The following is a 26,735-nucleotide window of genomic DNA, read 5'->3' on the forward strand; positions in this document are numbered from 1 at the left end:
CCCACAAACACAACACCATGACATTTCAGATTTAAATATCCAAAACTGTGAAATTTGTGATTTTTAAAATCCTATGACCATGAAATTGACCAAAATGGACACTGACTTTAGTAGGGCCCTATTTATACTGGTGCTTTGCCACTGCTGCTAGCAGCTTCATCATAACAAGTGAAAATCCTAATTATAGAGATCTTTTTGGTAGTGTGCATTGATTTAAGTGTATGGTTTTTACTCTCATCTGTTGTGTTGTGTTTTAGAAAAATACAGAAAACTTGGTTTATAGCAGCAGTGTCTTCACTCTTGATATTAAGTCTTTGTGCTTAGCGGGGTCTCTTTATACGGCATCTAGTTATGGCAGTGTCTATAATATTTATATTGTTATGAATTTAAAAGTCAAAATCAGAAGTGGAGAAATGCACTTGCTCTCCCATGCACTGATAAATGATGGTTTTGCTACAGTAACATATGCCTAATGCTATCACAGACTAGCTGTTTTGGGTTAATTCATGTCCCATTACATTACAATGCTGGATTTCCACTTTCAGACAGCACCTGCTAATACTACGATAGAAATGATAACTGGATATGGGCATTGCATTAGTTTGTATTTCTGAGCAGTGCAATTATATCCAGAATCAAGCTGTTGTCTTTTGCTGGAGCAGCCCTACATGTTAATTCCATAGTGCATTGGTTGATTGTGCCAACTAATTTCATCCCATTGATTCTCCTTAGTGAAACTTTCCCACGTTTATCTTATTTATGGATTTTAATTATATATCAGAGCTAGCTGGAATTTAATTAGTAGGTACTATAGCGATCTTGCCAAAATACCTCTTGTTGTCTAGGAGGCACTGAATAATGTTCTTCTGACTGTGTTTTTAAGATGTGTTTAATGCTTCTCTGGAGCTGCTACACAGTGTGTTTGTATAAGATAATATAAAATTACTGCCTGTCTAAATAGACTACCATGGAGGAAGCCCTATTTGCAAATAGGTGCTATCCTGGTTCATATAACTAGTTGAATTAAATGCATGGTAGGGTTCTGACTTACATTATGCAGCAATGTAAGGCTTAATCCATCTGTCATTGAAATCAATGTCAAAACTACCAGTGACATAAATGGGAGCAGGATATGAGACTAAGTATGAGTTTATATTCTAGCACTGTCAATCCAGCCATCTCATGAGCAATAATATCATTTTTTAAAATGTCTAAAATGCATCAGGAAAAATCAGAGAGATGGCCTTGCATTTGTAGGACTTCCCTGAAGAAACTGGGTTCTTTATTGATTTTTGCTGGGTGGATGTGGGGAGTTCTTCTGTCTACTCCCAAATAATCTTTTCCATCATGTCAGTAGATAGAATAGACAGCTTTTCTCATTTCCCCTGCCCTCTAGGTAGATTTTCAAAGCTCAAGGCTGACTAGACACCAGTGTGTACAACTTGAGAAAGGGAAAACAGTGGCTCACAATTGCTAAATGACTAATTGGTAGTAGCCTGGAGTGGCTGACTGGCTGTACAGCTGGTATTAATAGATTCTTGTGGAGAAGTGGCACAGAAAGCAGCAAAGCTTTGCTCAGTGACACAGCTGATACATTCAACTGGAAACTGTTTCTCTTGTAAAATACATGGGTTTCTCTGTGACAAAAAGAACACTGTGACATTGATCTTTTTTCCTTTGGCACAGCAAAAAGCCTTGTCTATCTATGTTACTTCAAAATACATGTGTACAATGACCCCAGAAAATATGCAGCAGCATCTGCTTGTGAAATCAGATTATTCAAAATTTTGATTCCCAGCATGATTGATAAAGATAATAACAAGAGTGAAAAAAAAGGCAGTCTTGTTTTCAGCCTCTGTCCTCGACCCTTCTGGTTCTGGTCTTTGCTTAGCAATGCAATGTGGAAAAGTTCAAATTGCTGTAGTTGAAGCCATCACTGTAATTAATTCAAATAAGAAAACAACACAGCAGAGTGGTTCTAATAAGCTGCGGGAGATTTAATTGGCCTGTGGTGTGTAGAGTATCCGTTCTCAACCTTTTTAAATCCACCACCTGCATAAACAGCAAAAAAATCATTTTGCAGCCTCCACAATTCTTTGAGTAATGGAATGATTGGAGGATGGGGGGCATTTTGTGAGTCATACACCCAGGTAGCAGCAGAGGCATGTTGTCATACAGGGCCCCTCCCTTCTTGCACAGTACTCAGCTTCAGAGGCTTATTAGTGCTGCTCCATGGGGCTATAAAACCAGCTCCACAAACCCTTTGGGTATCTCTGTGCTGCAATTAAAACCCCTGGCTGGTCCATGTCAACTGACTAGAACTTTCACGGTTTGGGCTGTGGGGCTGTAAAATTGCAGCATAGACCATCTGTTAGGGTGAGAGACTGTTTGATTCATATCTTGCTTAGTCTGTCTAAATTAGAATTTAGACTGTGAATCTATTTTTATTTCTTAGGTAACCAACTTTGATCACTATGCCTGCTACTTATAATCACTTTAAATCTATCGTTCTGTGGTTAATAAATCTGTTTTGTATTTTACCTGAAACTTTGTGTTTTTGGTTGAAGTGCTTGGAGAATCTCAGCTCAGATTACAACAGCTGGTGCATGTCCATTCCACACCGAGGGAATGGGAAACTAACTAATGAGCTTACACTGGTCAGGCTTCAGACCAGTGCAATCCCAGTACAGTTCTGGAGCTGGGGGGAATTGGCTGAAGCTTCTCTTTTGATGGTTCATGAGTGGCTGGGAGATCATTCATGTAACTCAGTTGGGTATGTCCCTGCTTGTGGATGACTGTGTAAATGCAGTGCCTGTCAGAGGCTTGTAGCTTGACATTAGCATCACAGTGTGAGAGAGAGCCTAGGTGGTGGTCCCACAGTCTGGGCACCTCAGGGACCCTATCACACCGTTCACAAACTATTTGTTCTACAGAATCCATGCCTCATTCAACACAGGCCAATGTCTGCAGATTTGTGTGCCTAAAGTTAGGCATTTAAATAAACCTGAGCTGATCTTCAGAGGTATTGAACACCCACAGCTCCCACTGGCCCCATGAAATACTTAACTCAAGTATTTGTGTTTCTCTTTCACATAGAGGCTGGCCTGCAATAGGTTGGATTCTACAAGGCTTAATCATTTGAGTCCATGGGACTACACATATGATTAAGGATTACAGAAAAAGCTCAAATAGGTATAAATGTGAATACTATGGATGGATGGATGGATGATGGAGATTGTATTTTCCATTAATATCACTAATAAAATTGGCTCTCCTTTCTCTTAGATAGGTTGTGCCCAGAAGTCCACTTGCCTACATCAGTGGCAGATTTACCCTGAAATTAAACCTCTTTTTGGAAAAACATTTAAGGGGAAATGTTAAAAATCACAAATATGATGCTCTTTTAACTTTAACAACCTATACACTGTGAACACTTCCAGCCATGTATGGAGAAGTCTCTGTTCATATCTCCTAATGGCTGAGAAACTGGAAATATTCTGCAAGTGGTAAAATGGATCCAGAGAAAACAGCATATCTTGCTTATGGAAAAACGGACACACCATTTAAAAAAATGAATATCAGAACCACTGTGCCATTGGTATCCATTCTATGGACAGAGAGGAGATGAAAGTCCCAGTGGAGCCAGGTCTCAGAAAACTTTATACATATCAGACACATAAGTGCAGTCAAACTAGGAACAAGTCTGTTTTTCATGGATTTTAAGGCCATAAGGGACATCGTGATTGTGTAGTCTAACTTCCTGCATATTGCAAGCAATAGAACCTCACTCTGTAATTCTTGCATCAAGTCCCCATGATGCATATGATTCACTTGTTTTTACTCTTAGAGATCACTTTAATACAGAGGGTGAATTGCCAACCAATGATCTTGTATTTTCTTTTCCCCCCTCCTTTCTCTTTTTCTGGAAAAGTCTTATAGTTATTGGTAGGTCATAATCAAATCTGACAGAAAATAATCAAATGTTCATATACTGACATTCACTCCTATGTTACACAAGACATAATTCTTCTTCATGTGCTTGCACGTGTCCATTTCACTGTGTGTGTGCACCTGGAGCATAGCTGTCAGAGAACTTTTTCCCTCCCTTTGGGGTGGTTCATGTGCCCTCTGTTGCCACACCAAGCTGCCTCCGGCCACCCTCATTTCCTTCTTATTGCCAGTAAAAGTTGTCGGAGTGACATCAGACTTGCTTCCCTCACTCCTTTAGATATATATCCTGGTATTGTTAGGCTTTACGTTAGTTTAGCTGGTTTTAGTGCTAAGTTGAGTTTTAGGTCTTGTTTGACCAGTTTGTATCTTTCGGTACCAATATCAGTATCGGAACAAGGCCATGCTCAATAGGATTTAAGTACAGCTGGATTTGCGATTAGCCATGGTGGTCAGTGACCCACACCTGCTCTGCTTAAAATGTTTGGGAGAATCCCACATCAGTGACACATGTCACATTTGTCAGGGATTTAAGCCCCGCTCAAACAAAGATAGAGCAGCGAGACGCTCTCCTTACTCCAGGAGGCAGTATTTCACTCTCCATCGGACACATCTCACGAGTGAGCACCCGAAGTACATCAGCTTTGGTATGGAGTAATCCACCTGAGGTGTCTGCAGCCTCTCAGTCTCTTTCACTGGTACCAAAGAAAAGGCACAAGCCCTTCTCAGGTTTGGCACCTCCCTCAGATGTGTCAGTACTGAAGCTATCTAGAGGCAAAGACTCACCAAGACATTCGGAGAGAGTCTTTTGCAGGAGCATGCTTTAGCTGAGAAGTAGGGATTGACACCTCCAGAGCCTGTGCCTGGTCCATCAAGGGCATCCGCTGAAAGATCTCTGTGGTCATTGCCGCTCTCAACCTCCCTGGACGAATATGCAGCCACAAGGAACCTACTTACCCTCTTGCTACCGGTATCCCCAGCAGTGCAGAAATAAAAACAGTTATCTCCCTTTCTGTAACTGTTGTTCTTTGAGATGTGTTGTACATGTCCATTCCACACTGTAGGCATGTATGTGCCTTGAACACAGTTGTCAGAGAACCCAGCAGTGTGACTCGAGCACCCTCTGTTGTCACACATCCCTGCGTGCTGGTCTAAGACAGCTAATCCGCCCCCAATCAGATAGACTCTGACAGAGAAGGGAAGGAACATGGGTCATGGACATGTGCAACACATGCTACACCTGTATAACACATCTCAAAGAAAAACAGTTACAGAAAGATAGGTAACCAATTTCTTTTCTAGTGCTTGGCATGTCCATTCCATTGTACCTGACTCACAAACATGGAGGCAGGCTTGAAGTCTACCTGGCACAAAGGAACTGAGGGGGCTCAGTGCAGCTCTGCCCTCTTACACCAGCATGCAGGAGCCTGTGACAACAGAGGATGCTCGAGCCACCCTCATGGGTGCCACTGAGGGAAAAAATTCTCCAGCTGTGTTTGAGGTGCACACACGCCTACAGTGGAATGGACATACACAACACATCTCGAAGAACAACAGTTGCAGAAAGGTAGGTAATTGTCTCTGCACTGTTGTTCATGAAAAACGCATTTGAGAAGATACAACTTCTGATTTTCAACTCAAGCATAACCAGGAGGGTTGTAGCCTGTAGTCATATGCTGTAAAGTGCTTCCACGTTATTTCCTAGAATTTAATAAATTATCACAATGTGCTCTAACTTGCAGTGAGATATGTGATTGACCTGTTATGATATAATGTCTTTTGAATCTTCTCCTTTGAAGAACAGTTTGAAAACAAAGATCTAGCTTCACCATCATGTCACACTGATGTACAACTGGAGTAACATCACTGAGTGCAATTAATGTACATTGCCATAAAACTGGAGTGATGGAATGGTGTATCAGGCCTAACAATACTGACAGCTTTGGAAAACAATAAAATTCTAATGCAAAAACACAGACTTGCTTTATTCCAATAAACCACCTCCAGTGGAATTCTATGGCTGGTATGAGTCAATCAGTAGAGTGTATTCTTGGAAAGTGAGAGCCAGTGAGTTGCAGCAGATGTGGACATCACTAATCTAAAAAGCAAAAGAACTGGGCCAGACTCTGATGTAAACTGCTGCATCTTCTTTGTTTTCAGTAGAGCTTTGCTGACTTACACCAGCTGAGTAAATGGTCTAATATGTTTTTAATTAATGTACTGAATTCCTGTTTAACCATAAATTGCTGGATTTAAAGAAAATGTTCAAGTCACCTTTGGGAATGCAAACTTCTAAAATGCCATTGCTGCTGTGCAGATTGCAGCAGACTGGAGATGTGCAATTACCCACTTCTGTTGTGCTTAGGGAATGTTGGCTGATTTAAAAGAAAACTCTGTTTTATTTCTACTAAAAGGCAGCTACTGTTTTGACTTTTGACTATTTTAAATAGGCCAATAATATTAACTTAATGAACGTTGGTTATATTTATATTTCTTATAATTTTATTTCTGTACAGTAATCTATTTTTACTTCACCATATGATGTTTTCTTATCTACTTTTGTTCTTTTCTCTTCAGTGATTATTTTTTCGCAATATGTGAAATGTATTTGCAGACATCCAGTGGGAAGTGTTTTTAGGTCAGTGACTAATTTTCTCAGGCCCATATTACAAGCTCTGGTGATATACACTGGCTCTATTTATAGTGGAAAGATGGTTACTTCCATATTTTTTAGCTTTTCTTCTTTCAGTTGATAATTTACTTCTGTCTGCTCACTCAGTCAAGTGATGTTGTGGGTAGAAGTTCATAAGCCACAGAGACTTCAAAGTGATTTGTTCCTTCATTACATTAATCTCAACCAGGCATTTCATGACAGGCATGGAACATGCATCAAAGAACTCCGCTGTGTAAACCTTAAAATACCATTGAATAATCTATCTTGTTTACTTATTTGGTCCTCATTTCTGTAATAACTGAGTAACTCACAGTCTCTAATGCATTTATCCTCACACCACCCCTTATGAAATGGTGCAATTATCTTTATTTTACAGGTGGGGAACAGAGGCACAGAGAGGCTAAAAGATTTACCAGAGTCATGCAGACTCTGTGATGAAGCAGGAAACTGAACCCAGGTTTCCCAAGTCCTAGGCTAGTGCTCTAACCTCTGGACCATCCTTCTTAAGTAAAGAACGAAGAAATTCCCTACTCCAGAGAGCTCACAGTCTAAGATACTACAGGTGGATAAAACTGACAAACAGCTGTGGATGAATATAGCTAAATGTTCCCTCAAGCTACTCTGATATGGCAGCACGTTCAATAGCAACTTTAGTGACAACAAGGAGGGCCATCTGGCCAAAGAGTTCTGGGTTAGCTCAGAATGTGCAAAATAAACCAGAAAATCTGCCTTTTGTGGGACCAGAAACAAAATGCTGGAGAAAGTCAGGGATTCCAGATTTACTTTGTGTTTGCTAGGTCTGTATCAGTCTTCATACAGGAAATAGGCACCTTCTTATTACCAGATGCAAGAATAGGTTACTTAGCGTGCTAAGTGATAGAAGAGAGCTTTCCATAAGTTATCCTTCTCTTCTACTGGCAACAGAAATGGAAATCTGCCACAGCTGTGACATCAGCCTTTGGTATAGCAGCATTTTTAAGGTTTTTCCTGGGAGCCTCAACCTGAACATTATAGACTTACACCTTCTCTCTCTTATCTGTCTTTTTTCCAGTTAACATAGAGTTGGCTTTGGAAATCATTGAGCGAGATTATTCTATTCACTTCTACTTCAGGCCACCCCTACATTCACAAGACATCACTAGTGGAACAAATCCCTTTTTCAAACAGAAGGAATAGAAGAAATGCCATGGGGTTAGAGGAAGAGGCTTTTATTCTTGATATTTTCTAATGTCCAAGAGAACAGTGGGACTCTGACCCATTCTGGATCTGAGAAGGTTGGACAAATTCATTGTAAGATTTACACTCAGAATGGTAATAATTCCACCTTCCACTATCCATTCCTTAAATTCACAAGGTTGGCTCTATTGACTTCTAAGACCAATACTTCTATATAGCCATCAGACTAAAGCATGGGAAATATTGAGTGTTTGCATTACCAATACTTTCAGGTGTCTCTACCGCTTCAAGTGTCTTCATGCAGTGCCTCACAATTGTAGCCATTTACCCAATAAAAGGAAAAAGGTTCATGTCTAGACACTTCACTAGTAAAAGCTTGGACACTCCAGGAGTTCCAGTCAGCCTTACTACCTACCTACTAACTTTTTCAATCTGTTGGGTTGAAAATAAACTGAAAAGTCAATTTTCACCCCAGCATAGGTGATAATATTCATTGGAGCTTTAATCAACCTGAAAATAAGTCTAGCACCTGTTTCACAAAAGAAATTTTGGAGCTGGTTTGCACAGCTCAACTAGTTTGGGTTGACTCAGTGGACAGGGTTAGTCTGTTGATGCGACTTCAACGTCTCACAGCAATCACACATATTTAACAATTCATATATAACCCTTCTGCCAGACAAAGTCAGCAGCAGCAAGGGCCGGGTTCTATATCTAGGGGTCCCTGTCAATGATACAACACCAAACCGGCTCGAGCCCCCACCCAGTCACCTGGGAAATCACGCACTATCCCCTTGGTGCTCCAAAGGGCAATATTTCCCCTCTCGCAAACACAGAGACTGAGTGTAGAAAGTAAACCTTTTAATAACAGGAAGGCAGTAACACAGCACTGGTCTGGCAAACAGAATTCATTAACTCAATGAGCCAAACCCACCCCGGAGTATGGGGCATGTTTTTCACCTCTTCCTTCTTGCTTTCCCCTGTACTGACTGTTGTAGTTGCAATGTCCACCTCTCAGTTGGGGCTCAGCCAGTCCCCTTCTACAGGCTCCTGCCAGACACGGGCTTAACCAGGCCTCCTGCTCTGCTGTCTCCTACTACTTCCAGGCCTCCCCGACTCCCCATTGGTGGCTTCCACCATCTGCAGGCGACGACCATTCTTGGTTCCCGGCGTCTGCAGGTGCCGACCACTGTTGGCTCCTCTCTGCTGGTTGTCAGTCAAGGTTTCCAATTCCTCTAGTGATTCAGCTCTTAGTGAATTTCAGCTTTCAGCTCCCAGGAAAATCTTCAGCTGACAGAAGCAATGTGCCTACTTTTAACAAACAAAAGACTCCAAAAGGAATCATTAATTCTACCTTTTAACAGTGGAAGAAGATAATCAATCTATGCCTGAGGGTAACTCTTTGCCAGTGCTAGTATGATCTTAACAGGAGACTTCTCATCCCCTTCCTGCTGCCCTTCCAATGCTGAAACATCCGTCTGCCACTCTTGTTGGGCTCGGTTTAGGTGACAGTGAATTTTTTATCAGAACAGGCTAAACACAGTTCTGATGCCACTTGTTCATACAATTGAAGGACAACATTTCATTACCTGTGCAGTTAACACAAAAGTGACTTGTTACACAATACCAGACACATTGACCATTTCCCATCATGCTCAGCACCTAGTGTGCTTATGCATTATGCTGAGTACTTAACTGTACTCATGCAAATACAAAACCCATGCAAATAACATGCCCCCCTTTCAGCTGCTGAGCAGGGGGAGTGCCACTCAGACACTCAGATCTTGCTTACATCTGCAATGCTCATAATGCAACTTCTACAGTTTTGGTTGAAAGAGGCTTACTCTCCTCATTCCAGGGATCTGGAGACCAAAGTCATCATTTCCCAGGAGGCCTTGAAATCCCTGATGTAGTGGACTCAGCCCAAGTACAAATACATGCAGAGATGTACCTTTCCAGCTGCTGTTGTGCATCATGCATTTATCATTGGCTGGAAGGCTCGTCTAAATTGGCTCACATTACAGGAGCTGTTGACTCCTGCTGCATATAAATGTATTAGTGGTCCAGATTGTTTGATTGACTCTCAAGGCTTTCCTTCTTCAGATACAGGGAAAAGTTGTTCAAATATTAACAAATAATACCATGGCAATGTACTACTGTATATTAATAGAGAGACAGAGAGCAGGAAATGAATTAACAGAGGACACATTTGGTCCCCAAAAGCCCAGTCCAGAATTTGCTCTAAGAATATTTCTGCAATGCTGAGTATCCATGGTCTGGAATAGAAGTTGGTCTTTAAAAAAAAAATCTAGTTTCAGAGGATCTGATTCTGATCTCACATGTATCAGTGTAAATCAGGAGTAGTTCCACTGAAACCAATGGAATTACACCTCCAACTGGTGTGAAATCAGAATCAGGCGTAAGTATTTTAAAGATTAAATGGGCAGAACAGTAGAACACAATGGGCCTCTCACTCATATGACATAGAATCTCCAGTTGGCAAAGCACTTGGAGGTAGCACTGCTTATGCTTTGTTTTGTTTTGTTACACTTTTCTGTAAAAGAGGTTTTACAGGAGGGGGCACTCCCACTGTTTTAAATAACTACCAAGCCATACCATTGGATAATTATAGCTCTCAAAATCCTGGACCTCAGAGCCAAGTGAAAGGAGCCAATCCTGATGCCAGGAGAGACACACTGGCACAAGAAAGCTAGTTTGGGAGACAATGAAGAGAGAAAAATATAAGGAGGCTGTGCTAGATTGCATTCTAGCTGTGTACAGCAGTAGCATTAGGGACAGTTTCCTTATTTCTAATATGATTTCCCATTCCATGGTAGACTAAGAGTAATTGGAACCCAGCAGGAGCCAATCCACCAAATTCCACCCTCCCCAAGAAATCAGATTGCTTGTCTCCAAGTGTGCTCATAGCCCTGTCGGCCTGGTTTCTGGCATTTCTAGCCTTACTCATGCTCTGCTTGTTTCTTCCTGGTACCCATGGCAGGCCCCAGCGATCTCTGACAGCAGACTTCCCCCATATAGACTTGTAGTTTGTGGATATGTCCTGGTTCAGGGCTTGATCCACAAATCCCTGGATTCTACCTTATTCCAGCTCTGAAGATAACAATTAAATACAGTCTAAGTACTCCGCTGTACCTGTTGTTTGCTTTGGAGGAGACCTTTAAGAACAATTTCTCCATGACAAAAGAGAGACCTTTTCTTTCTGTGAGGATATCATGCCCATAGGTACGAATTCGAGCATAAAAACAGGTTTATAGTGGACATGTGCTTTTCTTAAATAGGAAGCTTGATTTGCTCTTTATATGCCCCTCTCCCTGGGATAATTCAGATGAGAAGGTTTATTGATGGAACTACAAAAGTTAATCAGATTTTGATAGCTAATGTAAGGTGCTCTGCAGACCACATTTTGAAAATGTGTTCTGTAGTATGCGAGAGTTCTAAACCCTTTGACATCACTTATCACGTTGCTGGAGGGTTCGCAGAGTTGGATGGGATGTCTGGAATACTGCTGCATTTTCTGGGAAACAGGGTAATCCATTAAGAAATGAAAGGCCACTGACTTACCTGGTTTTAATTTATGAACAATTATTTAAAACCTATGGGTATTTGTAAGTTTGTATTTGTAAATTTGCATTAAGTAAACAGCAGGGTGGTTTCTGGAGTGTTTTGCATTCTGTGTTACTTCAGTTGTAAAATATTTATCTAATAGACATTTATCAATATGTTTCTCTGTAGTATTTGCTCCTATCCTGACTAAAGGAAGAAAGGAGAACAGCAGGATACAGACCATGGACTTCAGAAAAGCAGACTTTGACTCCCTCAGGGAGCTGATGGGCCGGATCCCCTGGGAGGCTAATATGAGGGGGAAAGGAATCCAAGAGAGCTGGCTGTATTTTAAAGAAACCTTATTGAGGACACAGGAACAAACCAACCCGATGTGCAGAAAGAATAGCAAATATGGTAGGCGTCCAGCTTGGCTTAACAAAGCTCGGGGTACTGTTTTTGTTGTTAATGACAAAAGGGAAAATAGAATATTTGAAGTAAAATGTTTCAGGTATTCTGTATGTGGATTCATTTTTCACTAACCTCCTACAATGTTCTGGACCATTGTAGAATCTTGTGGAACCTTCCAGACTTTCTGAGAACTACATTTTCCTTGAATCTCCTAGGATGTTGTCAGCCATGCCCTTGCGGATATATAGGGGTTGGGGCGTCAGCAGTCAATTAGTGAGATATAAAAGAATGAAGTGAAGTGAGAGTCCAGCTGTGATATTGTGAACCTTGTTTTACTTTGTAATTGTGAAAATGTACATGTGCGGCATGGGGGGCACCAAATAGGGAGGCATGCCAAAATGGAAGGATGGGGGATATTGAATACACTCCTTACCTGGAGCACCATTTGGTCTAGGTCTGGCCCTGTCTGTGGCAAAACGTATTGAGTTGTGAGTTAAGGAATAGTTCTCTCCCAGGCCAGCTGAGACTAGGAGTAGTATGGCTGAAGAACTTGCAGGCTGCCCTATATCAACATCTCCTGCTACGGAGTATAGTTAAAGCTCCAGATGAAGCTGTCATCCTTGACTGCAGAGTTATCTTGTAAGGCAGATATTGAAGCACCTGAGGTGGCTGAGAAGGTGAGATGAAACTCGGGTATAGAGACACACTGGAATAATGTCTACATTTTTAAAAAAAGTCTCTGCACTTTATGGATAGAAAAGGGAAGGCTGGTTCACATGGCAATGGTGGCATAGAGTGGCCTGGCACTCAGGCAACTGAGCCCACAACATGAAATGGTGACAGAAGTGCTCGCAGCCTCTTTATTAGATGGCAGAAAAGACTTTTCTATCCGCTTGGCCACAGAAGTGGTGGTGAAAGTGAGAGCACATACAGTAATAGACAACACTATCCAGACCCCTCTTCACCCCTTTCCCTAGAGGCCTTTGCTTCCCAAGTTCAGTAGTGTGTGTGAGAGCTAATAACTGTGACCCAGATCCTCAAAGGTATTTAGGTTTTTAACTGCCATTGATTTTAATGCAACTTAGGAGCCTACCTACCTTTGATGATCTGGGTCCCTATGACTGATGAATAATAGTAGTCTGATGTTTGGAAGTGCTGAGCACAAAGAGCTCCAACTGAAATCAGTGCCATTACAACAAGGATGACTCCAGCCCAGTAGGTGTAATAGCATTCTTCCTTTAGCAGACTTTGGGTGTATTAAATGCAAGTGGCAACAGAAGAGCCAGACTGAGTACACTCTGTTGCTAGATACATGCTGGTGCAATGGTTACGTTCTGTTTATATGTGTGGGTATTTACATGGCACTCATTCTTTATTCTTGGACTTCATTAAAAGACCTATTCTCCTCTGCAGATAGTGTCTCATTAAATAATACTTTTATACATTTCTCTCATTATTTTCCACAGTTACTTAAACCCTTACGTTTGTTCTCTCTCTACTTCCTTGATGTGTAGGTTCTTAGCACTGGAAGTCTCTAGTTCTCAACTACATTTGACAGATAATCCACATGACCACAAGGGCATCTACCTCTTTAAAGTCCCAAATTGTTGTTTTTTGTCAGGTTATGTAATTCTTTACAATGGGACAAAATGAGTCAGAAAAGAAATGCAACTTGTCCAAAATAAACACAAATAGGTTGAATGATCAGATTAAATGCCTAATCATCATATAGTTTTTTTTTATGTATATCTCAACATAAAAATGACATTTATTCTTATTTAACTGGTTTTTCTCACTATGTTTGGGATAACAGACTTTATTTTCTAAACTTTATTTATCATACATGGAACATCTATATTTAAATGTGAAATCAGGAACACAATACAGTACTTCTATAAGTTCAATGACTGCAGAAATTATGCCCTATAAATAGAGCATGTCAAAAATTCTTTCCATTATTGAAATTGAATGGTGATCAAATTGTTTTGCCTTAGTTAAGAGCTCATAAGAATTTTCCTTTTAAACTTTACTGTGATGCTGTCTGGATTAGAGGGACCATTTATGATGTTATTTAACATCAATATTTCAAAATTTCAGTAATTCATACAAGATATACCATGTCAGGTACTGTTAGAAAGGTTATAAATTTGCTATGTATGATAACATTGTTTATGTGTACGTGTCATATTTGTACTGGAAGTTATTGGAAGTTATGGATAGGTTTGATATAACTATATTTCAATCCATATTAAAAGATATGGCTGCCACCAGTCTATTATTTATAATGCATTCCTACATAACTTCTGTTTCCCATATTACTTATTGTACAAACTGAAAATGGTCTTGGATTAAATATTATCTTCCAGATTCTTATACATCAGTAGTGGTACCTGGAGTCAAAAGACTTCTTATTTTAAGCAGTACAATGATCCACCTCAGGCTGTCCCAATCATTTACAGGTTTTCATGAATGTTTGAGAAAGATCTCAGACATCAGACTTTATGAACCCTGATGGGTCCCATCTTCACAAGTTGACAGTAACCTTCCTTTCTTAAGTCCATTTCCTTTTCTATGGAATTTAAGAAATGTGGTTATGCAGGAGTAGGTGCCATATAAGCCCAGTCAGCTCCATGCAAGCCAATTTTCAGAGGCCTGGGCCTAGTTATTGAGGGGCTTTATGGTTATTCTGCAGTAGGCAGCACAGAGCTGGTCAGGGAAGAAAGAAGCTCATGCTGGTCTCTGACCAAATGAAGCACACAACAGATCTTCCTTTGAAGTCAATAGCACTTAAGCAAGTTAATAATGGTACAGGGAGCAGCTCTTACTTTATTGTACCAAGATCAATCAAATAATAAGATTACATCTACATCATGCATTTGATGTTGCTGAAATAAAGTCATTATAATTGAACATCCAAGAATATCTTCTTGACATTTATTTCACAGTTGTATTTGGCTCAGCTCTTGTGTAGCACCAGCATGAGTCCATTATCCTGTGGCAATGTTCTGTTCCCTTCGCATTATCTTTTAAATACATAATATAGCACCTGCCTTTTTTGTCAATAGAGTGACAGCTAGAGTGAGCTTTTAGGGTGAAACCAAGAAGAATACAAGTCAAGACATAACTGAAACTATAAGTAATCAAGTAGGAAAAGAGAAAATCACATTAATTTGTTCAGAACTTATTACACATTTTAAAGGACTGCTTTTTAAATGTTTGCTCTAAAATATATATCAATGTTTTAATTGTTTTAAAACTCACCTTCAATAACAACTTCTGGTTTTTCCTCTGACTTCCCTCTTATCTAATATGAATTTTGTATTCAGTTCTAATAAATGAATGAGGAGATAGAAGCCAAGTTTTTCGAACATGGATGCCTCAAGTTAGATGCCTAACTCCAGATTTATAGACCCAAATAAAACGTGGTCTATTTTTAAAAGGTTGATACACTCATTAAATCATTTGAATCCAGCCCATTGTATTTAATGGCATATCTCTGTTGTAACGGGATGAAAACTTTTTTGTACAATGTATGCCCCGAGTCCATGTTGAGAAAGAGACAAGTAATTGATTTATAGGCAAAGAAGTATCTGTTAGACTTGTTTAGCAACGGAAAATTTTGTTATGTGATGAATGGAAAAAATCCATTGAAGATTATTAATTGTGCTTCAAGTTGTTTTGTACAATGGATATTACAAGATATGCCATGTCAGGTATCATTGGAAAGATTATAATTGACTAAGTATAATAATATTGTTTATGTATATTTATCATCTTTGTATTGTAAATTATGGAGATGAGCGATATTCTGTATTCAAAAACTTGTGCTGTGCTACTTGGTTACATCCCTCCCTCCTCACGCAGATTAGTGTCAGCACTGAATACTCATTGAGAGCCTTCAGAGAAGCCAGGGGCTGCGCCTATGAGTCATCAGGCCATGTAGGGACATGTAGGGACATGCTTGCGGTCAGGGGGACTGCAAGTGCTTTTCCATGCCCATGTGCTGTGAGCTTGTGTTTGGGACAAGCCACATGGCAAAAGGACATAAAAGGCAGCTGTACCATCTCCATTTGTCTTCGTTCTTTACCTCTGGATCAACATCTCTACAATTGAAGCTTTGAAAAAAAGGACTGGCAGACCCATCCAGGTACTGGATGCATTCCAGAGGAACTGTACAAGCTGCAAACCCACAACACTGCTAAGAATCTGATATATATGGACTTTGAAGTCATTTGTATGTATCTGATTGCTTTGATCATTTAACCTCTCTTCTTGTTTGTTTCTTTCCTCTTATAATAAACCTTTAACTTTAGATACTAAAGAATTGGCTGGCAGCATCGTATTTTGCGTAAGATCCATACCAATATTGATCTGGTAATGTGGTTGACCCTTTGGAGATTAGGAGAACATTTTATACACTGAGCAGAGTTGCTGATTGGGAGCCAAAGACTGAAATGCAATACAGGGGGCTGTGTAATTTCTTGTTGGCTGAAGTGATTGCAGAGCCACTGGCTATTATCTCTGAAAACTTATGGTGATTGGGGGAAGTCTCAGATGATTGGAAAAAAGCAAATATAGTGCTCATCTTCAAAAAAGGGAAGAAAGAGGATCTGGGGAACTACAGACTGGTCAGCCTCACTTCAGTCCCTGGAAAAATCATGGAGCATGTCCTCAAGGAATCCATTTTGAGACACTTAGAAGAAGGTGATCAGGAACAGTCAGCATGGATTCACCAAGGGCAAGTCATGCCTGACCAACCTGATTGTCTTCTATGATAAGATGACTGGTTCTGTGGATGTGGGGAAAACAGTAGACATAATGTATCTTGAATTTAGCAAAGCTTTTGATACAGTCTCCCACAGTATTCTTGCCAACAAATTAAAGAAGTATGGGTTGGTTGAATGGATTATAAGGTGGATAGAAAGCTGGCTAGATCATCAGGCTCAATGGGTGGTGATCATGGTTCAATGTCTAGTTGGCAGCTAGTAACAAGCAGAGTGCTCCAGGGGTCAGTTCTGGGGCCAGTTTTGTTCAACATCTTCATTAATGATCTGGGGGATGGGGCAGATTGCACCCTCAGCAAGTTTGCAAATGACAATAAGCTGGGGGGAGTGGTAGATATGATGGAGGGTAGGGATAAGATACAGAGTGACCTATACAAATTGGAGGATTTGGCCAAAAGAAATCTGATGAGGTCCAACATGGACAAATGCAGAGTCCTGCACTTAGGATGGAAGAATCCCATGCACAGCTACAGACTGGGGACTGACTGGCTAGGCAGAAGTTCTGCAGAAAAGAACCCGGGGGTTACAGTGGACAAGAAGCTGGACATGAGTCTACAGTTTGCCTTTATTGCCAAGAAAGCTAATGGCATATTGGGCTGCATTAATAGGAGCATTGCCAGCAGATCCAGGGAAATGATTATTCCCCTCTATTTGGCATTGGTGAGGCCACATTTGGAGTATTGTGTCCAATTTTGGGTGCCCCACTACAGGAAGGATGTGGCCAAATTGGAGAGAGTCCAGCAGAGGGCAATGAAAATGGTGAGGGGGCTGGAGCACATGATTTATGAGGAGAGGCTGAGGGAACCAGGCTTGTTTAGTCTGCAGAAGAGAAGAGTGAGGGGGGTTTGATAGCAGCCTTCACCTACCTGAAGGGGGGTTCCAGGGAGGACGGAGCTAGGCTGTTCTCAGTAGTGGCAGATGACAGAACAAGGAGCAATGGTCTCAAGTTGCAGTTGGGGAGGTCTAGGTTGGATATTAGGAAAAACTTTTTCACTAAGAGAGAGGTGAAGCACTGGAACGGGTTACCTAGGGAGGTGGTGGAATCTCCATCCTTACAGGTCTTTAAGGCCAAGCTTGATAAAGCCCTGGCTGGGATGATTTAGTTGGGGTTGGTCCTGCTTTGAGCCGGGGTGTTGGACTAGATGACCTCCTGAAGTCCTTTCAACACTAATATTTTATGATTCTGTGATTGTTTTAGCTTCTTGAGAACCAGTGTGGAGTACTGTTTGTGACAGGCTAGGGAATCTAACTTTAATGTTAGCCCCAGTTTTGAGAAAATCTGCTCGCCTTTTGCAGTGTGCCCTGACCTGGGCATTTTCAGGTGGGCTACCTTTGGCAGGTTTGTGTCACACTATGAATATAGAGGCACTGGAGGGCAGGAAGACTGCACTGCGTTGGTTACACTCACTTCATGTTTGGAAGATTATCTTTGTCATCTTCAGGGCTAGCTACAGTTTTATGAAAACTAATACTTCAGAAATTTATGGCTTAGAATATAATTTGCAAAAGAAAGTTTCCTACTTGTCTTTGGTGAATGGATGTTGCCAGCTGGAGAGGGAGAGGATGTCATTTGGATTAGAAGGCCAGCCCCTATAGTTTTGGCTCCCGATCAATGGTAAACTAAAAAGGGCCTATTTACTGGTTTAGATTTGAATGGAAATGATATCTCAAGAAAACAAAGTTTTTTGTCATTTGTGCCACAAATAATGCAAGAACAAACTATTTGACTTCAGTGCTGTTAAACCTGCCCCCAGGTCCTGATTCACTCCCAAAACCCAACCCAGAGCCCTATCCTTAACTAGGCTCAGGCTGCCTGGCTGGCCCACCTCTATTACTTTCACATTGGTTCTGTGTTTCATTTAAAGACACCATAAAATTATTTGTAAAGTGGATTAAACTTCTGAAGCAACTGTTAACCAGGTGCCCATGAATGAAACGTGTCTATCTACAGAGGGACGCCCTCCCGAGCATCCCTGGGGTTCGAATCCAGGCATTTTCTGCTGCAAAAGTAAAAGCCTCCACAGGCCACTAGAACAACGTCTGTAATGGGAGTCCTGCAGGCCATTGAACAACATTGTAACTCCTTCGCTACTATTATTACTTCAAGCCAGGGGCTGCTGCTGCAGGCCCAGTTCCAGCATCCTGGAAGCTCCCCCCCCCCATTTTGCCTGGAGAGAATAATGAAGAAATAAGGGAAAGGAAAGAAAACTGGCTCACTGGTGTGGGCGATGTTTCCTACTTTGTACACTAGCAGCACTAAGGAAGGAAGCAGCACATCCTCTGTGCAGGGGGCTGTGAGCAAGCCCGAGAGATGGAAAAAGGGGTGTGAGAGAGGGGCGGAGGAGTGAGAATGGAGGAAAGGGAGAGAGCGAGCGAGGCAGGGTAAGTGGGGCAGAGGCCCGTGTGTGGTGCTAGGCGAGCTACAGGAAGGCAGAGGCAGAAGCAGATTGGACAGTCGCTCCCACCACATGAGCTGCCGCCGCCGCCTGCGTGCTGCTATCTGCTCTGTTCCCTTCCAGGGCAGCAGCAGGGGGAGGCGCTAGAGCAGAGCCGGGGGCTTCCCCTCGCCTGGCGGAATCCCCTCTGCAGAACAGCGGCAGCCGCCCCGCTGGGCGCAGCCTAGCCGAGCCGAGCCGAGCCGTCCGCTGCACGCGCCCCGCGTAGAAGTCTGGTCCCAGCCCCGCCGGCAGATGTTACCACCCACTTGAACCGGAACCTTTCTGCAAAGGCCGCCTGAGGGGTTGCCGCTGCTGTGTGCGCCGCGGGTGGGAGTGAAGCGAAGCCAAGCCAGCCAGCCAGCTCGTTGGGAGGCGGAGGCGTGCGGTAGCTTAGCCGCCGGCAATGGGGCTGTGCATGCACCAGGCTTAGCCTGCTGGTGCGGCGCGCGCCAGGGCAGGATGATTTAGCTCTGCCGGCCGGGCTGGGGGCACGGCTTCTTGGATGAGCCGGTGGCGGGATCAGCCGGTGAGTGCGGCTGGAAGGAGCAGCAGCTGCCGCCGCCGCCGCCTCCTCTTCGTCCTCCCCCCTTGTTCGTTTTTGTCTTCGCTGCTGCCCATGGCTTCGCGCCGCCGCTGGTGACGGGCTCCCCCTGCAGCCTCCCGCGCCTGGCCGGGCGGCCGGGGCTCGGCGGCGAAGGAAGATGGGGAACACCACCTCCTGCTGCGTCTCCTCCAGCCCCAAGCTGCGCAGGAATGCCCACTCTCGCCTGGAGTCCTACCGCCCTGAGCCCGAGCTGAGCCGCGAGGACACGGGCTGCAACCTGCAGCACATCAGCGACCGGGAGAACATAGACGGTAAGAGGCGAGGGGGAGCTCCCCGCAGCCAGGAGAGCCGGGGCAATCCCCCCACAGCCCGCGGGGGCTGGGGAAATCCCCGCTGCCTGGAGCCAGAGGGGCAGCCCACAAGGAAATGCGCCCCCCCACAATCATAGGAGGAGCCAAGGCGGGGGGAACTCTTTGCTGTCTTGCTCAAGGGGGGAAACGTGGGCATCTCCACCCCTGCGCCTCCCACACACACTGGGGGAGCCCCCCCTCGTCTTTTCCTTGCCTCTCAATGCTCAATCATTTCTCTCCCCCAGGGGAGATGTATTTTCTCTTCTCTCCTTTCAATTTTTTTCCTGTCTCTTTGGGTGATTGCAAAATATATGGTGAAACAGAGGGTTTGTTTGCGGGTTTGTATGCCTCCATCCACAGTTTCCAGGCCTTGGATGCCCCTATGCCTGTATAGCACAGTGCAGCATTATTGACCAGTTTCTAATATCCACCTGTACTCCTGAGACCTTTGTGTGGATTGCCATCTCGCCATGCATGTGGTTCACAGGGTTGGCATCTTCCTGTGGATTCTTGCCATGTACATTGTGAAATAGCATTATTTACCCACCAACTCAGCTGATTTGAGGCCTTCCATAGTATAGTTCTTCCACTTTAGCATTGGATGAAAGACTTTAGTGCTATTTACCCCAGACTGTACTTTCAAGACCTTTATGTGTATTTTCCCCCTCACCTAGCATGGACTGATGTGGCATTGTTTACACTGGTCCACAGCTTCCAGACCCAACTCACTCAACTATGAATTTCAGAAATGAATTGTGGTCCACTCAAATGTACTGAACATAGATGGTCAGTGGACTCAACTGTTGTTATGAGCTAATGGTCACCTGTTGTCATATGTTTCCCAAAGTCAAGCCTGGTTGGGGAATAAAACATATCTGAGTTGTCCTTTAGTTATAGAAGTGGGAGGAAATTTATCTTGAGAGGCCCTTCAGTTCCAGTGACTTTTATCCCTCGATTAGACTGATTATGAGGCATTGATATAATGGAGTGATGTTCTCTCTCTGCAGTATTATTGGAGAAACTGTATTTTCATTGACTTTGTAATGTTGTGGACTCTGGCTAATCAGAACCTGGCCTATAATGTATACCTAGTTTCTGATTAGCTGAAATAGTCCTAAAACTTAATTGGTAAAATGTCAACTTTTTCATGATTTGACATGAATTGCCTTTAGTAGAAAGTCACAAAAAGTCACTTTGGCATACATCAGATTCTTTCAACATTTTTTCATAGCTTATGTGATCAATTGCAAACTTTGTTTTATACCATTTTTGACCATTGCCTAAAATGTAAAGTTCTTAATAATAGAGTAATTTAATCTCAGGTTAGGATTATTTCTTTTAATTAAATTACATTCTGAAATTCTGACGGACAGACATTTTCACTTTCACAGTAGAAAAACTGGATTGTAACAGGATGAATAGGTGGAAAAATGTATAACGGTCAGGTTTGAGAAAGTTGGAGGAGATGAAAGAATTGGTTATTGACCTGTGAACGACTGATTTTTGTAACACCAGTGTTGTCCAGATTAGCAGTGAAGACCTTTGTATAAGGTATGGATAATATCTAGTCATGTTTCACATCAGTAGGAGCCGGTCTTGCTATATAGTTTTAAGTGAGGGGTTCTGGTTTTTTGGAGGGAGTTGGGTGGGTAGTTATGTTCTTTAAAATGTGGTGACAACAGAAGAAATTATAAGATAAGGAAAGACATTTAGAAACTTACTTTTCGCCAAGAATTCTTTTCATGGTTTGGTTAGACCAATTGTCAGATCAGTAACAGTACTCCATGAATGGAAGTACTGATGGGAGATGTGTGTATGTTGTCTCTGTCCAAACAAATTCTTGCAATTAAAGGACGTGTGTGCATTAGCAGTGGAACATAGTAAATTTCCTTTTATAATATTTATTTTCTATCTCTGTTTCATCAGGCCTGGCACTGTGGCAGATGAAGTTAAGTTCAATTCTGAGAGCGTATAACAAAGTTTGTTTTTTTGTCTCCCTTGTCTTGCTCAGATCTTGCTCGTCTCCGGGATACTAATTAGGTATAGGGGCAGAGGCATCGGTTTTCATTGAGAAGATTGATGAAGAATGAGTTAGTGTCTCTTGGCAGAACACAATTGGGGATATTGTGGGTAAAACAGTAATTTGAAATATTCGCTATTGCATATCTGTTGTCTTACAGTCAAATCCGCTGGAGGTCTTTGGTCAAAGATGATAGACTGATTACAAAATGTAATAAGAGAAGTCTTTCTTTCTGAAAACTTATTTCCTGAGACTGGGTACATTTTTGTTCTTTGATTGCTTGAAGCTATATGGCATACAGATGCCTATGGTGAGACAAAAGAAAAAGAACCAACAAATAGTGCACTGTAATAATATTTCTACTGTTTTTCAATAACTTGAAAATATTTTACGTGAACCAATGAAGGATCAATACTGTGGTAAATTCTTTTTTGTGAAGAGAGAATATCAGGTCTTGATCTTTCAAGCGTTCTACAAAATATCTAAAATCTTGATTGCTCCTTAAATCTGGAAATGTTGCAGGTATTTCAAGAATTGGATATTTCTTTGAAAAAACAAACTGGTGGTACCTCTGTAAATAAACAATTTGGATACTTATGCCACTTTGTTGTTGTTTTTAACTTGTGTTTCTTATTACCTGGTACTGCAGTGACAGCATCACCATCAGACACAGTATGTTTGACAGTGACATTCAAGTCCTGGAAATGCTAATTCACTGGCACTCTTTTTTTTTTTTTCTTTCAAGTACTGATTATCAATTATGCTTCTAGGAATTACACACTGTGGTGAGTAAAATGAATTGTTGTCCTCTACCTGTAAGTCTGCCTTCAGTCCTCTTGTGTTAATCGAGATTTATAGAACTCTACTTTGAGGATTGGGCAATGCAATTTTTGTAAAATAAAACTACGCTAAACATTCTGCCATCTTTAAACCAATCTTAATCTGTCTCTCAAGTTTGAAAAATGTAACTTCTCACCTGTCTGTTTCCTGCACCATTGCACACTCTGGTCCAAGACAGGACCAGAATGAAAATGCTGAAATACAGTCAGAGAACTGATTATTGTGGCATTTCCAGGCTAACTAGAAGGTATGGACTTCTTGTGAAAGAGTTTATCCTCTTAAAGTTTCCAGCCTAATTTTGTAGAGGAAACTGGTTCCAATAAATAAATGAACTTTTAAGAACCTGTGTGAACGTGTGAGGTTTGCCAGTCATTATGAGCTTTGTACTGAAACCATTGCAAATGCTGTCCTGCGGAGGGGTACCGTTGACATAACACTAATTTGCAGATACGGGACTTGATCCTGCAGTTCTTGCAGGGGGAGGAGACTCCCATTATTTTACATGGAAGTTCTGCCTGAGTAAGGAATGTAGGATTGGGCTTACAGCTATACCTGGCTGATGCCAGGTTGTCAAAAAGTACCATTTTTGTAAAATACCGGGAACTCTTCATATCTGTAAGTGAAGGGAATTCTAGAAATATTTGAGTGGGAATAATTTGTCGTCAAACTTCTTTCAGAGACTTCCAAGTGAGAAGGCTTAACTCCTGTTCTGAATGGCTTTTTTTCTGGGTGATGGGAATGTGAAAATACTTCATGAACTGCCTTTTTGATTATCATCAACACATTTTTCTGAAGAGTTTGGATCCATTGGGTTTCACTGATAATTACAACATTATCTTCAGGCTTAGACAGAGGCAGTAAAGATAACAGCAAAGCAGACAACCAGCTATATTCTGCCCAAAAGTAGAAGAGGAATTCTAATATGGAGCTGAGAAGTTGCCCATTCTTTTTAATGCCTGATTGCTCATAGAAACTTTTAAAGTTTATGAAATGGCTTAACCTTTAAAATCTTGCTTCAAGAAAGTTGACAATAGACAGAGGACTTCTTAATGAATTTGGGATGACCTACTTCTGTCTGCTGCTCATCAAGAGACTTTTATTTAGAAGTATCCTGGCTATAAATATAAGAGAAAGCAATAGATCATTTAATGTACAAATCTGGTAAATTGCTGTTATTACTTAGAATGACTTGATTTTTTTTTAACCTAGTGTTTTGCTAGACACTTCCTCCACTTTAAAATTGCTTTGGTGTTCGGTTATTCTTCTGATTAAAACGTGTGGGCTGGATCCTTTAATTCTTTTTGCATATGGGGGTTCTGGATATGAAGACCACACAGGACTAGGCTCTGTAAGAGGTTCAGATGCTATGGTGATGGGTGCTGTTATGAAAACTTACTAGATGAAGGAAATTTAGATTGCAGATTGGCTGAGGTTTGTACATGCTGTCAGCATGTGTGCTCCACTGTTGGCTTAACTAGTGAAAGAACTGAGCGATTGCTGATCTGTAAAAGGTGACTCTCAAACCTGATTTTTTTTCCTGGGTGACACAGATTTTTTCCACAGTAGAATCTTTGTATATTTAGCTTGGGGCAGTGGGAGGGAGGAGAGGATAAGCTCACAAAATATATGGCATGAAACTACTATCATGTCCTGAAACCAGCTGAGCTCAAAGACTACTCCTGGAGTTGCTCTTGGTATTGGTAGGAAATGCAGTTCTTATTGTAAGAAGCTAAACTCTGTTTCCTCCCCACCTCCTTTCAAAATCCTTCTAATGTTGCAGGATCACATTTTTCATTGCCAGTTGCAGATCAGATAACTGCATCCTGTGTGACCGCATCCCTAATTAACCTATTCAACACTTTTTATGGTATGTTGGTCATAACATACTTTTTAATGGTATGTTATTTTTTTCTGCAGCTGGTGGACAAACTCTTAATGGTGGACTGTTTTTCAAAGCAGTACATTTGTGAAAATGGATAATTTATTTTCCTTAATTAGCCATGTGAAAACATCTGCATTAAGATTAGATAGTGTGCCTCAGGTGTGCTGGACTCTGAGAGAATTATGAGGTTTTATATGTTGCAAAGTATAAAACTCAAGTGTAGTAAGGTTTTATAATCTGTCTGGTTTAATGATGATTTACTGAAAGAGAGTGTTGGTTCCTTTCAGATCTGGTGCATGGTGGGCTGTGTCCTGCCCTCATTTTCATTTTTCTAGCCTCACTGACACAGAATTGCACAGGTATAACTGAGGGCAGAATTTGGCCTGAAACGTATACAATTTTGGTTCTGGGATATAGAGACAGTCTGGGTGGATTCCAAATCTATTAATTGAAAATTGAAGTGTTAAGGGAGTGATACCTCCTTCTCTGTGAATGACTATTGTGTGATTTCACTATCTATATTTAGGATGGCTTATGTATAATTTTCTTCCATGGAACCAGCCAACACAAAGATATACATTTGTATCCAGTTGAGTGCTGATAAAATACAACAATCTTCTGAACACCCAGGGCCCCGTTTCAGGAAGGAACAGACTCAGACCTACAAAAGCAGTTTTGCTGCTGCCTTCGTGCACTTTGGAATGTTTAGGTTCTTCAGAAATGTGTGCTCATGATCTTGCATACCACAGACTAAACTATGTTTTTAGAAGTGTAATCTTGCTTGGATTACCACCTTCCCATCTCTTATAAAAATGGGCTATATGATTTTTAATTACCGTACATTTGAATGATCTTTTGTTTTCACATCTCTTTTGAAAGACAGCAGTTTAGTGCCTCTAAACTTTGTGCTGGGACATTGGTTCAGTATTGGCTCAGAGGCAGCTTTCGACAGTATTTAACACTTTTTTACACTATACCTTGCAGCGCCTACTGTGTTTCTTGGAGGTCATGCATCTAAGTACCACTGACATCTTAGCTTTTAATAAAACTCCTGTATGTACGTTCTGCCCTGGCCTCCATCACTGAGCTTGGCTCCTATATTGCACTTTGCTAGTAATGCCAGCATTGATGCTTCCTTTGTTTACGTTTTGTTTTTCTCCTCCTCACATCTCCGTGCCTTTTTCCTTTTTGCTCCTTGTTTGCGAAGTGACTACCAGCACCTTGTTCAAAACCTGCCTAAAATCTTATTTTTCCCACGTCATTTACAGGAAGTGAGTTAATTCACACTCTGGAAAGTGTGTGTGAGAGCATACAGAAATGGAACCATCAAGTGCACACTTGTTCAAATAGTAACCATGTCATCTTATTGCTATAACCCTTGTTTTAGTATATTACCATATGATTTATTTCCAAGAATTTCAGTTAATGTTTGAGATGCACAAGAGCACCAAAGTGTAGCTCAGTTAGACAAATACTTGAAGCAGAATGATGTGGATTAAAATGTATACATTTGAAAACGTAAAGGCCACTGTACTGACACACACATTCGCACGTAACTAAGAATACTACATTGACAAGGTACATCCTTATGCTGTGTAGTGGTGTTGGATGGTATTGCTACCTGAATATTGTAATATTCAGTGTCCACTAAAAAAAACAACCTGGATTTTAAATGTCTTTTCTATGTTATATCCTAACAAGAATATGAAATAAACGTTTACAAAATGAAAATTTAAATGGCATATAGTCCTTACTGTAGACTGAGATCTATAGGAATTTCATTCAAATGAAAATGAGGCCTTTGAAGATTAGTGTGTTTCTTGCTTTGGAACTGTTTGCATTTTCCTTGTTTAAAGCAATCAAAGAATTAACCAGCATAGCCATAGTTTTTTAAAGTAATGTTAAAGAAAAAAGATGAAATATGAAATTTTAAATAGAAAACTTTAACATCCAGATTATAAATCTTTCAAGTGTATGAAGTTCTGCTAGATGTTGATATTATTTTTATTAAAGCAATCCTGTTGGATGCAGCTGTACTATTGTTTAAATAATTGTAGATTTTGTTTTCACTGCAACCCTTAAGCTTGAGTTACTCCACTTGGGCTACCCT

General features: G+C 41.3%; 1 protein-coding gene across 1 annotated transcript in view; it reads left to right on the forward strand.

Moving 5' to 3' along the window:
* The first annotated feature begins 19,195 nt into the window (after positions 1-19,195).
* CCNY (cyclin Y) overlaps positions 19,196-26,735 on the forward strand; it is a 206,358-nt gene continuing 198,818 nt past the window's right edge. The window contains exon 1 of the mRNA XM_067542651.1: positions 19,196-19,844. Coding sequence (XP_067398752.1) covers positions 19,691-19,844 — 154 coding nt within the window. The 5' untranslated portion in view covers positions 19,196-19,690. The remainder of the gene's footprint in view (positions 19,845-26,735) is intronic.

The sequence above is a fragment of the Emydura macquarii genome, unplaced genomic scaffold, assembly GCF_026122565.2.
Source record: "Emydura macquarii macquarii isolate MOO-44397 ecotype Brisbane River unplaced genomic scaffold, CSIRO-AGI_Emac_v2 contig_719, whole genome shotgun sequence".
In the NCBI taxonomy this organism is placed as follows: Eukaryota; Metazoa; Chordata; order Testudines; family Chelidae; genus Emydura; species Emydura macquarii.